General features: G+C 41.1%; 1 protein-coding gene across 5 annotated transcripts in view; it reads right to left on the bottom strand.

Annotated features, from left to right (window-relative positions):
• Window positions 1-1,321: 1,321 nt before the first annotated feature.
• PARP4 (poly(ADP-ribose) polymerase family member 4) overlaps window positions 1,322-14,364 on the bottom strand; it is a 92,989-nt gene continuing 79,946 nt past the window's right edge. For all 5 annotated transcript variants that reach the window (XM_031001320.3, XM_063697199.1, XM_063697197.1 and 2 more), the window contains 3 exons: window positions 11,767-11,866; window positions 6,851-6,983; window positions 1,322-1,705 (listed from right to left, as the gene is read on the bottom strand). In XM_031001320.3, the coding sequence (XP_030857180.3) occupies window positions 1,510-1,705; window positions 6,851-6,983; window positions 11,767-11,866 (429 nt within the window). In that variant the 3' untranslated portion in view covers window positions 1,322-1,509. The remainder of the gene's footprint in view (window positions 1,706-6,850; window positions 6,984-11,766; window positions 11,867-14,364) is intronic.

Here is a 14,364-nt window from a genome sequence, read left to right on the forward strand (position 1 = left end):
AGACAAAAGTCAACTACTGCTGAGGCGTGGGCTTAATAAATGTTGACTAAAATATCCAACTCAACGACCAATCCTGTATAATTTTCAAACTGTGTCAGTAACTTGCCGGGTCCAACTTCCATACCCTGGCGGTGTGACGGATGAAGAAATGCACTCAGACACAGGTATCCCATGAAACAGCAGGCTAGGGGACTGGGCAGCTCCCAGACACTGAGGAGGGTGCTGTAAAGAGTCAGCAGCCGTGGCCCTGACAGGCTGGGGCTCCAGACATTTATTCAGTACAGATTTAAGGACAAAGGTCTCAAGTAAACACCACTAGAGGGTAATTAACATTGCTGACCTCCCAAGTAGACGGCAGTCACGTGCCTGCAGATGATCAAAGGTTGATCTTAGGACCACATGAGTAAACAAGCCATTTAGATAAACTCCTCTACATTCCTATGTATCTACGCCCTAAGCTTTTAAGAGAATTCAGCTGCCTTCAGCCAAATCTTTTACTGAAGCTATGCAAACCTCCTGGCCTTCCAAGAAGTTTTGTGTCTATTTCCTACAACTTAATTTTTATAATTTCTCCCACCACCCTGACAGATCCCCTACAAAAGATCATGTTTCTTCGCAGATTGCTCAGTCCAGCTGAGCCAGCTTTCCACTGGACTCCTGAATGTGAGAAGGACACAGGCTCCCAGGACTATCCAGAAGCATCTCTCATCACCATAAAGCTCTGAAACACTGGCTGGGTGCAGAGGCTCACACCCGTAATCCTAACACATTCAGAGGCTGAGGTGGGAGGATCGCTTGAGGTCAAAAATTCAAGACCAGCCTAGGCAGCACAGCAAGACCCCATCTCTACAAAAAATACACCCCAAAATTAGCTGGGTGTGGTGGCACATGCCTGTAGTCCAATTAATTGGGAGGCTGAGGCAGGACTATCCCTTGAGCCCAGGTGGTATGATCGCACCACCACACTCCAGCCTGGGAGACAGATTGAGACCATCTCTAAAACAACAACTACAGGCCGGGCACAGTGGCTCACACCTGAGGTCAGGAGTTCGAGACCAGCGTGGGCAACCTGGTGAAATCCCATCTCTACTAAAAATATAAAAAATTAGCAGGGCATGGTGGCAGGTGCCTATAATCCTAGCTACTCGGGAGGCTGAGGCAGGAGAATTGCTTGCACCAAGGAGGCAGAGGTTGCAGTGAGCTGAGATCACGTCATTGCACTCCAGTCTGGGCAACAAGAGCAAAACTTTGTCTCAAAAAATTTAAAAAAAATACATAAAAAAATCAACAACAAAAAAAAATGAGACACAGAAAACTGAAATATTTTAAGTTTCATTTTATTATTGCTTGTTAGTTGATTAAAGTAATTCTTCTTCCACTTAATTTTTAAAGACAGTAATTGCTACACTGAATGAAACCTTAATGAAGTTTCATTATAAGTATCTATTATCATTTTATTATTTTCTACATAGAAACATGCAAAAAGTTTAAAATTCAGTTTCATTTGACTTAGCCTTGACTGTAATGGAGGACTCTATGAAGAGGGGACACAGTGTTTACAGGCTGGAGTCCCAGTAACTGCTTGGTGGCAGAGTCCCAGTCTTTCCCCAGTTCAAGCCGTGGGCAGATAGATGGGTACTGTCCTTCAGTTCTTCTTACCCATTCACTTGCTTGCTTTATTGCCTCAAAAGCCCAGGGAATATTCCTAGATTAAAAAAAAAAAGTTTCAGATTTCAGAATATAACATGTGAAATGTAATGTGGTACTAAACCCATCACATTATATCAGACAAAATGATTCTGCCAAAAATTAAGATATTTAATAAAAGCAGTTTTCCTTGACATCTTACGGAAGTTCTTCTACCCTTCTGACCTTGAGCTTATGCACTGCATTGTCAAGTGTCCTGTGCTCACCACTTCCTGGTTTCCACGTGCCTCCAGGCATCCCTGCTGCCTACAGCACAGCTCAGGTTCCAGCCTCTCTAAAGTTGTTTATGGTTGTCCCCTTTCCGCGCTTCTCAGTCTAAATCCTATCCATTCTTCACGCACAAACTCAAGTACTATTTCACAAATGAGGCTTCTGTTTCTCTCTCCTTCCCACTGTACTGACTTGATTAGGTACCTTCAGAATATCTGAGAGTCCCCCATGAAACTGGCATACATTCAGTTGTGTCATGTAAACAAGGAACAACTTGGTAGAATAAGCATATCGAGTCAAGTCTGTGTCCACTAAATTGGTGTCAAATATTTGAGACTGTTGAATATTCAAGTCTATTCAATACTCAGAAAAATTCTGAGGTTGTTCATTAATATTAATTAGCTACTTCCTCATTTGTTCTGTCATCTGCTAGAACTTGTTAGTGAACAAGTAGCAACATACACCAAAGTTCTTCAGAAAATTCCGTGGGAAAACTTAATATTTTGAAAATTCTCTCCCTGTTCTTGATTTTTCCCTGTGAACTGGGAAAGGGCCGTCAGTATAGCATGGTGGTTAAGAGCTGGGTTTGAGTCCTGACTCTGCAATCACATGATATTGGCCATGTGATACTGTGTGGCTTTCATTCAACACTGGGAATCTCAGTTTCCTCAATTATGAGAATAACATGAGGTCCTATGGGTTTGTGGTGGAAATTAACAAAGCTTACACATTTAACATGCTTACTAGTCCCTAGTGCACAGTAGGCACTCAATAAATGTTCGCTGAACGTCATGATACTAAATCATGATGAACATACTAAATAAGAAGCATGCCCAAAGTGGTTAAAAGACCAATGTTTCCTAGTAAATATTCATCTACTGATAGTTACTAACTGCTGAAAACAACAAAACTGGCTTTGAATATTTTTACTGATTGGCCTCTACACTTTTTGGTTCACATTCCGCTAGCAAGAAAATCTTGTGCCTACACCCCCATATCATGTGCTCTTGCATCAATGTTATGTACATCCTGAAATAGAAAATATAGAACAAAGTTTCAAATATGCAATAAACAGGAAATAAAAAATATTTAATTTTTTTTTTTTAGATGGAGTCTCACTGTGTCGCCAGGCTGGAGTGCAGGGGCACGATCTCGGTTCACTGCAACCTCTGACTCCTTGGTTCAAGCGATTCTCCTGCCTCAGCCTCCTGTGTAGCTGGGATTACAGACACGTGCCACCACACCCAGCTAGTTTTTGTATTTTTAGTAGAGACGGGGTTTCACCATATTGGCCAGGATGGTCTCAATCTCTTAACCTCGTGATCTGTCCGCCTCAACCTCCCAAAGTGCTGGGATTACAGCTGTGAGTCACCGTGTCTGGCCTAAAATTGTTTGTCTTATGTACTCAAGTGCCAACAAACCATTTTGCTAGCACAGTAGCAGTAATGGAGTAAGAGCAATATGCTGGAATATACTTGATCAATTTTGAAAATCTTTACTTTGTGATATTACAGTTCAAAAGCAGGTTCAAAGTTTATACTTGTTTTAACAGCTATAATATTAATAATTGGCAATGATCTAAATAGAATAAATGCTTCTTTGGATGTGCCTATTAAGTCAAATACTAATTTTTTAGTCCCACCTCCTAGCTGTTCAGTGTTTTTTCTTTGATATTTATTTAATTAATCCTCTTGGCAAGTGGCACTGGTTTATTTTAAAATAAAATACAAAAAATAGGCTAGTGCAGTGGCTCACTCCTGTAATCCCAGAACTTTGAGAGGCCAATGCAGGCAGATCACTTGAGGCCAGAGTTCGAGACCAGCCTGGCCAACATGGCGAAACCTCATCTCTACCACAAATATAAAAATTAGCTGGGCATGGTGGTGCACACCTCTAATTCCAGCTACTCAGGAGGCTGAGGCACGAGAATTGCTTGAACCTGGGAGGTGGAGGTTGCAGTGAGCCGAGATCGTGCCACTGCACGCCAGCCTGGGTGACAGAACGAGATCTGGCCTCAAAAAATAAATAAATAAATAAATAAATAAATAAATAAAAACAAAAACAACAAAAAAAGAAAACTCCCAAAATAGAAAAACAAAATAAATTCTCATCTTTCTTGGCAAACTAATGAGAAGGTATTGCTTTCTAAAAAATGGAAGTATAAATTACATATAGTAAATTATGATTTTCCTTTTTTTTCAGACAGGGTCTCGCTTTGTTGCCCAGGCTGGAGTGCAGTGGCACGATCACAACTCACTGCAGCCTCAACCTCCTGGGCTCAAGCAATCCCCCCAATCTCAGCTTCCTGAGTAGTCACACACTACCACACTCGGGTAATTTTAAATTTTTTTGTGGAGACAGGGTCTTGCTATGTGGTCAAGGCTGGTCTTGAACTCCTGGATGCAATCCTCCTGCCTTGGCCTCCCAAAGTGCTGGGATTACAGGTGTGAGCCACCGTGCCCAGCAATGCCTGGGTAATTACAAAAAGTTTTTTGTAGAGATGGCAGTCTCATTGGTCACCTAGGCTGGTCTTAAACTTCTGGGCTTGATCTCGGTGGGCTCAAGTGATCCTCCCATCTCAGCCTCCTAAAGTGCTTGGATTATAGGCATGAGCCAATTTGCCTAGCCCAGAACTTCCTGAACACCTGTTTTGTGTTTGAGAACTTTTTCTTAATCATGACACTTAAAAAATAGTTATCAATATTTCTTTAATATCATAAAATATCCAGGTAGTGTTTAATTTTTCCTGTCTCATTTTTTTAAATGCAGTGGGTTTTGTTTGTATCAGGACCTAAACAAGGTCTACCCTTGCTTTTGGTTGATATGTCTCTAAAGGTTTATTTACAGGTTCTGCTCCTCAACCTTTTTTTTCTCTTGCCATTTATTTCCCCACATTCCAGACTTTGCTGACTGCATTTCCATGGTGTCAAGTAACATGTTCCTCTATTCTCTGATCTAATTCAAGTTTAGAAATCAAGGGGTTTTGTTTAACTTCTTTGATTTTATACACATTAGTTTCTAACAATATTAATATCTACCTTCCAAAATAACAAATCAAAAGTATTATTAACACCATGACTACTCCCAGTGAGATTTCTTTGTAATATTTTTTAATCCTTAGGTACTATCCCACTAGAGAGATATAGTCAAATTATGTACTTTTTTTTTTTTTTTTTTTTGAGACAGAGTCTCACTCTGTCACCCAGGCTGGAGTGCAGTGGCACGATCTCGACTCACTGCAAGCTCCGCCTCCCAGGTTCACGCCATTCTCCTGTCTCAGCCTCCCCAGTAGCTGGGACTACAGGCGCCCGCCATCACACCCGGCTAATTTTTTTTTTTTTTTTTTTTTTTTTTAGTAGAGACAGGGTTTCACCATGTTAGCCAAGATGGTCTCGATCTCCCAACCTTGTGATCTGCCCGCCTCGGCCTCCCAAAGTGCTGGGATTACAGACGTGAGCCACTGCACCCGGCCAGTACTATGTTTTAAATTCACCTTAAATTAATTCCCAGGATGGGCACAGTGGTTCATGTCTGAAATCCCAGCACTTCAGGAGGCTGAGGCGGGAGGATTGCTTGAGGTCAGGAGTTCCAGACCAGCCTGGCTAACATGGCAAAGCCCCTTCTTTACAAAAATACAAAAATTAGCAGGGCGTGGTGGTGCACACCTGTAGTCCCAGTTACTCAGGAGGCTGAGGTGGGAGGATGGCTTGAGCCCAGGAGGCGGAGGTTGCAGTGAGCTGAGATTGCACCACTGCACTCCAGCCTGGGCGATAGAGCCAGACCTTGTCTCAATAAATAAATAAATAAATATCAATCTTATGCATTATTATGTAAAACATTTACACAGTTCCAAAGTCAAAACTGCAAAACAAAGCACACTAGGAGAAACCTAGCTTCTATCTTTGTCCCCTCTATCAAACCCCTGTAGCAATAATATTATTAGTTTGATTAGTTTCCCCCTTATCTTGCCTTTAAAAGAACATAAGCCAATTACATGTGTATGTATATGTGTATGCATGTGTGCGTGTGTGTGTGTGTGTGTGTGTGTGTGTGTGTGTGTGTGTGTATATATATATCTCAGAGGGATCCTACTCTGGTCATGCCCCTCTTGCCATGGGGTGGGGGGTCTGTAGGGACAAGAGAATGTGCCCACCCCAGAGCCCATATCCTCCTTTTTAGACCCTGCAACTCCAGCGTCCCTGACCACATGGCCCTGAGTCCACTTCCAGGGTCTTCCCTGGTCTGTCATCCTGAGTTTGAACAGTGTTGCCATCTCACTGGTGCTACAAGGTGGCTGGTGTGAGGGGGCACTGGCATGGGGTCTGGATGGCATTTTGATGGGTGGGGTGGGGTATTCACGTGTGCAGGCAAACCCTCTTAGGGTGCTAGGGGTCAGTCAAGGGCTGAATTTGAACCTGGCCTTCCAGGTGGTTATGAAGTTGTATTTGCCAAGGGAGGAGATTAGAACACATTTAATCTAATAGTTTGCTAGTTTGATTTATAACTTTTAAACACTTGTTATAAACTATAAAGTTATAAACTTTAAATACTTGTATTGTATTCTTGTCCCAGGCCCTGCCATTGTTGGGAACACGGCTGGGCCCAACAGTCACACTGTGGGTCTTCTGGAGGCACCCAGGATCAGCAGACTGCTGCGAAGAGTACCACATCCAGAGCCAGAAGCGCCGGGCTCCAGCAGGAGCTGCACTGAAACTCTTTGAGCCCATTTCCTGTGCAGCCCAAGGCACAAATACATCAGCCCTGCCCGCCACAGGAGACTGTGGGCAAGCTGTCGCCTGCAAACAAATTCTCTTGCTACATACTTATAAAGTAGCGTACACATGTAAGATAATTCCCTATAGCTGTTTCTAAGGTTTATTAAATAAATAGTTGAAAATATAAATAAGTTGCATAATACTATAGTTAAAGCCACCTGGAAATAGAAGGGTCATCCATTTTCATCAGTGATTTGAACACTATTCCCTCTTTTTCCAACCTGGTGCGAATAAACTGTAGTACCAGCATTGTGGCAATTAGGTCCAGGAGACATTCTCTTCCTTTTACACCTAAAAGGAAAAAAACTCCGTTAAGTCTGTTGGAAACTCTGCATCTCAAACTGTGCCTGTTTATAAAATTCTCATTAAAGAATTACAATACGCCATCCTGGCTAACACGATGAAACTCCGTCTCTGCTAAAAAAAAAAAAAAATACAAAAAATTAGCCGGGCGTGGTGGCGGGCACCTGCAGTCCCAGCTACTCGGGAGGCTGAGGCAGGAGAATGGCATGAACCCGGGAGGCGGAGCTTGCAGTGAGCCGAGATCACTCCATTGCACTCCAGCCTGGGTGACAGAGTGAGATTCTGTCTCAAAAAAAAAAAAAAAAAAAAAAAGAATTATAATATGGTTAAATCACAGTACATGAGCAGATCGTGAAACTCTAATACTCTTCAAGGTCCTTAAATGGCTTGCTGTTTAAATAAAAAATGAGGACAGTTAGACCCGTGTGCCTATGATATTATCCTGATCATTGCCAGGAAACTGAACTGTATCCAGAGTGCCCCTCACTTGCCATCTTCAATAACGAAAGAGCCATGAAGTTCACTAAAAGAAATCCAGTTTTTAGGCTCCTGTTACAAATAGCTTAGAAGAGTAAACCTAAATATTCAACAGATAAACAACAGATATGACTAAATACACTGGTGTATCAAATTATTTCTAGTGGTTATTACCTATAGGTATCCAAGATATTTTACTATATTATGAAATATCAAAATTGAAAAATGAATGTTTACATGTGTTGAACTCAATTAACAATCCATTTTCATTTTAAAAATCCAAGCTTCTTTTTTTTTTTTTTTTTTTTGGAGAAGACAGAGGCTCACTCTGTCATGCTGGAGTGCAGTGGGTGTGATAAGAGCTCACTGTAGCCCCCAACTCCTGGACTCAAGTGATCCTCCTACTTTGGCTTCCCAAAGTGTTGAGATTATAGGCAAGAGCCACGACACATAGCCAAAAAATGGTTTTAGGGAAGAAAAGAAAAACCCAAATCTTTGTCTTATAATTAAGAATATACAATTACTTTTTTTGAGTAAAGACAAAAGGACTTGGCATAGTATGCACATATCTGCATATACACCATTAATTTTACAACGTTGAGGTAGCCAAAACTGCTTGTAAGTGGGCTTTTATTAAATAATATAATGTTCTTAATAGAGGAAAAAGGAATTGAATACATTTTTAAAAACAAAATAACAAAACCAATCCATTGTCCCACAAAAGAAAACCAATGGAGACAAAAGCAGTTTAATTTGCTGGATTCTTTTGTGGCTTATTTTTTGAGTATTATTTACAAAATGTTAGACTAATTTTTAAGCAATATTAATAATAAGCAACATACAACTCCAAGAATAATATAATAAATAATAAACTGATGAAATGCCCAATATGTATCAGCGTCATTTAAAAAACAAATTCAGAAGGAGAGGGGATGATAAAAGAGAAACGAAGAAGAGGATAAAAGACAAAGTTGGGTACAGAGATATAAAAACAAGTCAGAGAAAAAAGACAGCTTGAGACTCTACGTAGACGAAGAAAGGCAGAAAAGCACACGCTTACAGAAAAATAACACAGATAATAGGGAGCAATACAGTGAAACACAGGAAAAGCCCATGGATAAGGCACATCCGTGAAATTCCATCCCCTTGCATCTGTGACTCAATTTTCTCCAGTTTTCCTCTTGTTTCTCAGGCCGCTCCTTCTCAGCGTCTTTGCTGTTTCTTGTCCAGTCTGAACACTAAACCCTGCTGTGCGGCAGGCTGGTCCTAGCACCTGCTCTGCTCAGTCCACCTTCTTTCTTTGGGTGATCTCATCCAGAGCCAGGCTTTAAATACTACTAACGTTGAGAATTTTCCCAGTCTTTTCCAATTCTGACCTCTTCCATGAGCTCCAGCCTCACATGACAATATATTTATCTTGAATTTTTATCTCACTTTGTCACCTGGGCTGGAGTGCAGTGGCACAATCACTGCTCACTGCAGCCTCAACATCCCAGGGCTCAGGTGATCCTCCCACCTCAGCCTCCTAAGTAGCTGGGACCACAGGTACACGCCACCATGCCTGGCTAATTTTTGTAAAGATGGGGTTTCACCATGTTGGCCAGGCTGGTCTCGAAATCCTGAGCTCAAATGATCTGCCCCCTTTGGCCTCCCAAAGTGCAGGCATTACTGGTGTGAGCCACCATGCCTGGCTTATCTTTGGTTTTCAACAGTTTGACTCTGGCCTATCTAAATGTGGTCATTTTTGTATTTATAGTGCTTGGAGTTCTGCTGAGTTTGTTGGATCTGGAAGGTGCTGTCTTTGATCAATTTTACAAAAATGTTCAAATATTTTTCTGTCTACCCTTTCACCTTCTGAAACCCTACTTACACAAATGTTAAACCTTTTGATATCATTCCACAGTCTTGGCTCCTCTGTTCTTTTTTCATTCTATTTTTTTCTTTCTATATTTCAGTTTAGGTAAGTTTATTGAGTGCATTGTCAATCGAATTAAATGATTTTTTTCCTGTTCTGTCCATTCTGTTGTTAAGCTCATTCAATGACCTTTTCATTGCAGATACTATATTTTCCAGTTCTAGGATTTTAATTTGGTTTTTCTTTATAGTTTCCATCTATTTGCTGAGATTCTGCCATTTATTCACCCATTCCATCCTTTTCTGGTAAGTCAATCCTTCACTATATTTTTAATAGCAGTTTTAAAGTCTGTGTCTGCTAATTCTAACATCTGGGTCATCTGTGGGTCAGCATTTATAGCCCATTTTCCCCTTGATCACGATCATATTGTCCTGCTTCTTCGTATGTTATTAAATTTTCATTCCATACTGAACATTAAAAATGACACCTTGTAGAGACTCTCAGCTATGCTATCTTACTCTAAAGAGTGTTCAGTTTTGTTCTGGTGGGTCCTGTGTAGGCTTTGTTTTAGGCTTTATTAGGATGGGTCTATTTTGGCTTATCCCTATGTCCTGGGGTATAGTCCTTGATCATGAGATATGATCCTTATGACCCTTTTATGGTTTCAATGGAAAGATATTCATAAAGTCTCTCTAATTTGGTGCCACTTGAACTCTAAACTCTGGCCAGTACTAGGCAGCAGCTGAAATCTCTGCTTAGCTCTGTAGCTTCCCAGCTGTTGCTTTTTTCTGGATTCCTTGAGGTTGCACCTGTATATGTAGAGGTTAGGAGACAGCCAAGGATCTGAGGAGTATTTGGATGCAGATTTCAGAGTTCCCTGCTCTGTGGTTCCCTCCTTTATAGGATTTTAATCCTTAACTTCCCGCCACTTTGGCAACCTTGAACTCCAACCCCGTGTCCTCATCCCGTTAAGACTTTCTGTTCTAGTTCAAACCTCCCACTGTGTCTCATGAGCTGAGAAATGCCTTTAGCTGGATACGTGTGGAGCCCACCTAGTTGGCTTTCTTTCTTTCAAAGATTATGTTCACTCTAGTTTCTGCCTGTTTTTGATTATTCTCCTGGCCTTCAAAGAATGGTTTTAAATATTTTATTCAAAGTTAATAACTGTTATTGGCAGGAGAGTTAGTCAGATAGAGGCTCATCTATTATTCCAGGAATAAGCACTCACTCCTCACGTAAATTGTCATCACCCCTTTTCGGCCTAGTGCAGGTCAAACAGGCTATGCATTTGCCCACCCACCCAGTCTGGAATATGAAAACTCTGGCATTTTAGAGGTGATGGTGGGGCAGTGAGACGCTGCTGCTCTATCTATCCATGAATATTGGCTAGTTGTTTAATAATGTGTATTTTATTTAAAAAAAAAAAATCTCCAGGCTGAGCACGGTGGCTCATGCCTGTAATCCCAACACTTTGGGAGGCCAAGGTGGGCAGATTGCGTGAGCTCACAAGTTCGAGACCACACTGGATAACATGGCAAAACCCCATCTCTACCCAAAAATACAAAAATTAGTCAGGCATGGTGGCAGATGCCTGTAGTCCCAGCTACTCAGGAGGCTTAGGTGGGAGGATCCCTTGAGCCTGGGAGGTAGAAGTTGCAGTCAGCCGAGATAGCACCACTGCACTCCAGCCTGGGCAAGGGAGCCAGACCTTGTCTCAAAACAAACAAACAAACAACAGCTCCTGTCCTAGGGCTAGCATTTGACCTTCAAACCACTTGCTGGGTCAACGATGCTCAGGACTTCCTCACCTATCCCCTTGTTGTCATGACAGGAAACAGGTCCAGAGGTTGAACAACTGCCTCTGGCAGAGGCTGGCTAGGGGCTCATCAGAGCTCTTTTCTCCTCCTGGACACGCAGCTTAACAGTACATTTCTCAGGCCTTCATACATGGATGGGGCTATGTGACTAGTATTCTTCCTCTTGTCTAGCAGGGGGATGATGCCAGGGTAATCTTTGTTCTTCTCTCTTACCAGGATAATTTTAAAGACATATATTGAAGATGGTGGAGCCACAGTATGGAAGGAGTCAAGGTCTCTAAATGACCACATAAGTGGAACTTTCTTCCTGACCAATACTTGACTGTGATATGGACAAAAAAGTAATCTTTGATTACCATGTTAAGCTTCTGAGATTTTTTTTACAGCACTTGGTGCTATTTATGCTAATAAATTTGCTCAGATAATACCCTAATTAGTGGTAAAAATATGACTAGAAACCCATCTCCCATTTCCTTTAATGGTTAAATATAATTCCATTCGAATGTAACTTTCATAATTATTACATTAATACACTAGCTTACAAAACAGTTTATAACAATTAGGAGCATGCTTATTAATGAATGAAAATAATGACTTAATAAATGGAAACATAGTGCCTTACCTAGAGATTGAATGCCTTTTTGTTTAAGAAAGCTGTGCAAACCATTTGTATTAAGATTTAATATAAGTCCCAGTTCTGGTGTAAGTTTCCAGAAGCCATCCTACAAAATTAAGGAAACAAATATAAGTTATGTTATTCATATTTTATCACGTAAGAAGTTACGTAGTGGGGGAAGGAGTGGGGCAAGGGTTGAAAAATGTATGTTCACTACTTGGGCAACAAGATAATTAGAAGCCCAAACCTCAGCACCACACAGTATGCCCATGTAATAAACCTGTACATGTACCTCTGCATCTAAAATAAAATTTTAACAAATTAAATGAAAAAAGAAGTTATGTGATAAATGTTTCCATTTATTTCAGTTAATTAAGGCATTTCTAACATTTTTATTACTGTAAAATAAATTTCTTCACACACTAGTGACATAGTATTGTTTGGAACCTCATAAATGCTATGAACACTACATATCTGGTGGCACTTATAAAAAGTGTGGAAAGAGGCTCATGGGTAGAGATTTTTTAATTTTTATTTTAGTAGAGACGGGGTTTCACTGTGTCAGCCAGAAAGGTCTCAATCTCCTGATCTTATGATCCACCCGCCTCGGCCTCCCAAAGTGCTGGGATTACAGGCATGAGCCACCATACCCGGCCGAGACTTATTTAAATGGTACTTTTTTCCTTCTAGCAATGCTTTATTTCATTTTTTATTGATACATAATACTTGTATGTATTTTGACATACGCATGATATTTTGATACATGCATAGAATGTAAATAATCAGGTCAGGGTGTTTAGGATCTCCATCAGCTTGAACATTTATCATGTCTTTGTGTCGGCAACATTTCAAATATTTTCTTCTAGCTATTTTGACATATACAATGTATTGTTAACGATAGTCACCCTACTGGGTTGTCAACTAGCAATGAGCATTGAACCGGTATTTCTCAAGCTTTTAAAGTATATGTCATGCATGATTCCCTCTTTAAAAAAACCCCACTTTATTGAAATATGATTGACATACAAAAAGTCACCAATATTTAACGTATACAACTTGATGTGTTTGGAGTTAAATATACACCTGTGAAACCATCAAACCATCACTTATCAATGCCATGAACTTAGCCACCACTCCCAGAACTTTCCTTCCACCCCTTTTGTTTTGTTTTGTTCCCTTTTGTGGAAAGAGTACTTAACATAAGATAGACCTCTTAGCAAATGCTTCAGTATACCACATCGGATTGTCAATCATAGGCCCTGTATTGTACAGTAGATCTCCAGCATGATTCCTTTGGTTTAACATAAAAATGTACCCTGATGTAGTCTGAAACATGAAAATGACAGTTTTTTCTAAGCATAAAATTGTTATATTAAACATGCACTTTAAAACTACCTTCCCTGCACCCCCCATCATCTGCCTGCCCCATCACATGCACAGGAGAATGTGCTAAGCCTGAGCTTGGGGATATTAACCTCAACGGAGACAGAATCAAGACCCTAGGGAAACCAACACAGGGAGCAGAAAGCAGGGTGTGGCCCTAGGCAGGTGCACAGGTTGAAGAATCTATGGCAATACCTTGAAAAATTACCGCAGTGATAATATGTACCAACCCATAGAGAACTGGTACCAGGTGCTGTTCTTTGATATGTTTAGCCACTTCCTGTGGAGTACTATTGTTGGGAAAAAGCTGAGTGTTGGGAGGGAAACTGAGGCAGGGCTTGCGTAACGTCCTCTGGAATGTGTCTAGACTTGCTGGCTCCTTGCTTCTACTCTTCCTAGGCTCTTGTTCCCATTATCTCAAGTAGCAGAATGTGTTCCATATAAATGCTAAACCATCACAGCTGTAAATCATGTACTTAATGCAACGTGTCCTTTTGACCTCCACATTCTCACCATCTGTTTCTTTGTTGGATTGCCAATAAATACCGTGGGCTCCCAGAGCTCGGGGCCTTCGCAGCCTCCACCATAGTGATGGCACACTGGTGTCCCACCTTTCTCTCTCAAACTGTCTTTTTCTCAATCCTTTGACTCCACTGGACTTTGTCACCCCCATGACCTGGTGTTGGGTCTGATCACCCCAACAACTATTATCACACCCACACTGGAGATGAGAACATGGAGGCACAGAAAGGTAAAGCAATTTGTCTAAAGTCTCACAGCTAACAAGCAGCAGAGCCAGGAGTGGCCATGGGATCCACACTCTTGACCATCTGCAGTATGCTCCTGGCAGGCTTTTGGGTGCACTGTCTCAAGTAGGGAAACTGGGCAGCTGTGATTATCCTGTTTAAACCTCAAACCCACTCTGTGAAGTAGACACTATCATTATCTCCACTATATGGATGAGGAAACTGAGGCTCAGACAGGTTACCTGACTTGCCCCAAATCACAAAGTGGGCTGCAACTCACACTTACTTTTATGCTACATCAAGCCCTTTCCGTTTCACTAAACTACTTTACAACAAAACAAGTAATCACAGATGCAGGACTGGGTCTTAGTACCAGCGATGGGGCCAAATCTACAGGGTGTTTATCAGCTTAACAAATGGAGTGATAAGCTCTAACACAATATACATGTTGAATAATATCTGTATTCCCATGACC

The sequence above is a fragment of the Gorilla gorilla genome, chromosome 14 (assembly GCF_029281585.2).
Source record: "Gorilla gorilla gorilla isolate KB3781 chromosome 14, NHGRI_mGorGor1-v2.1_pri, whole genome shotgun sequence".
Classification (NCBI taxonomy): domain Eukaryota; kingdom Metazoa; phylum Chordata; class Mammalia; order Primates; family Hominidae; genus Gorilla; species Gorilla gorilla.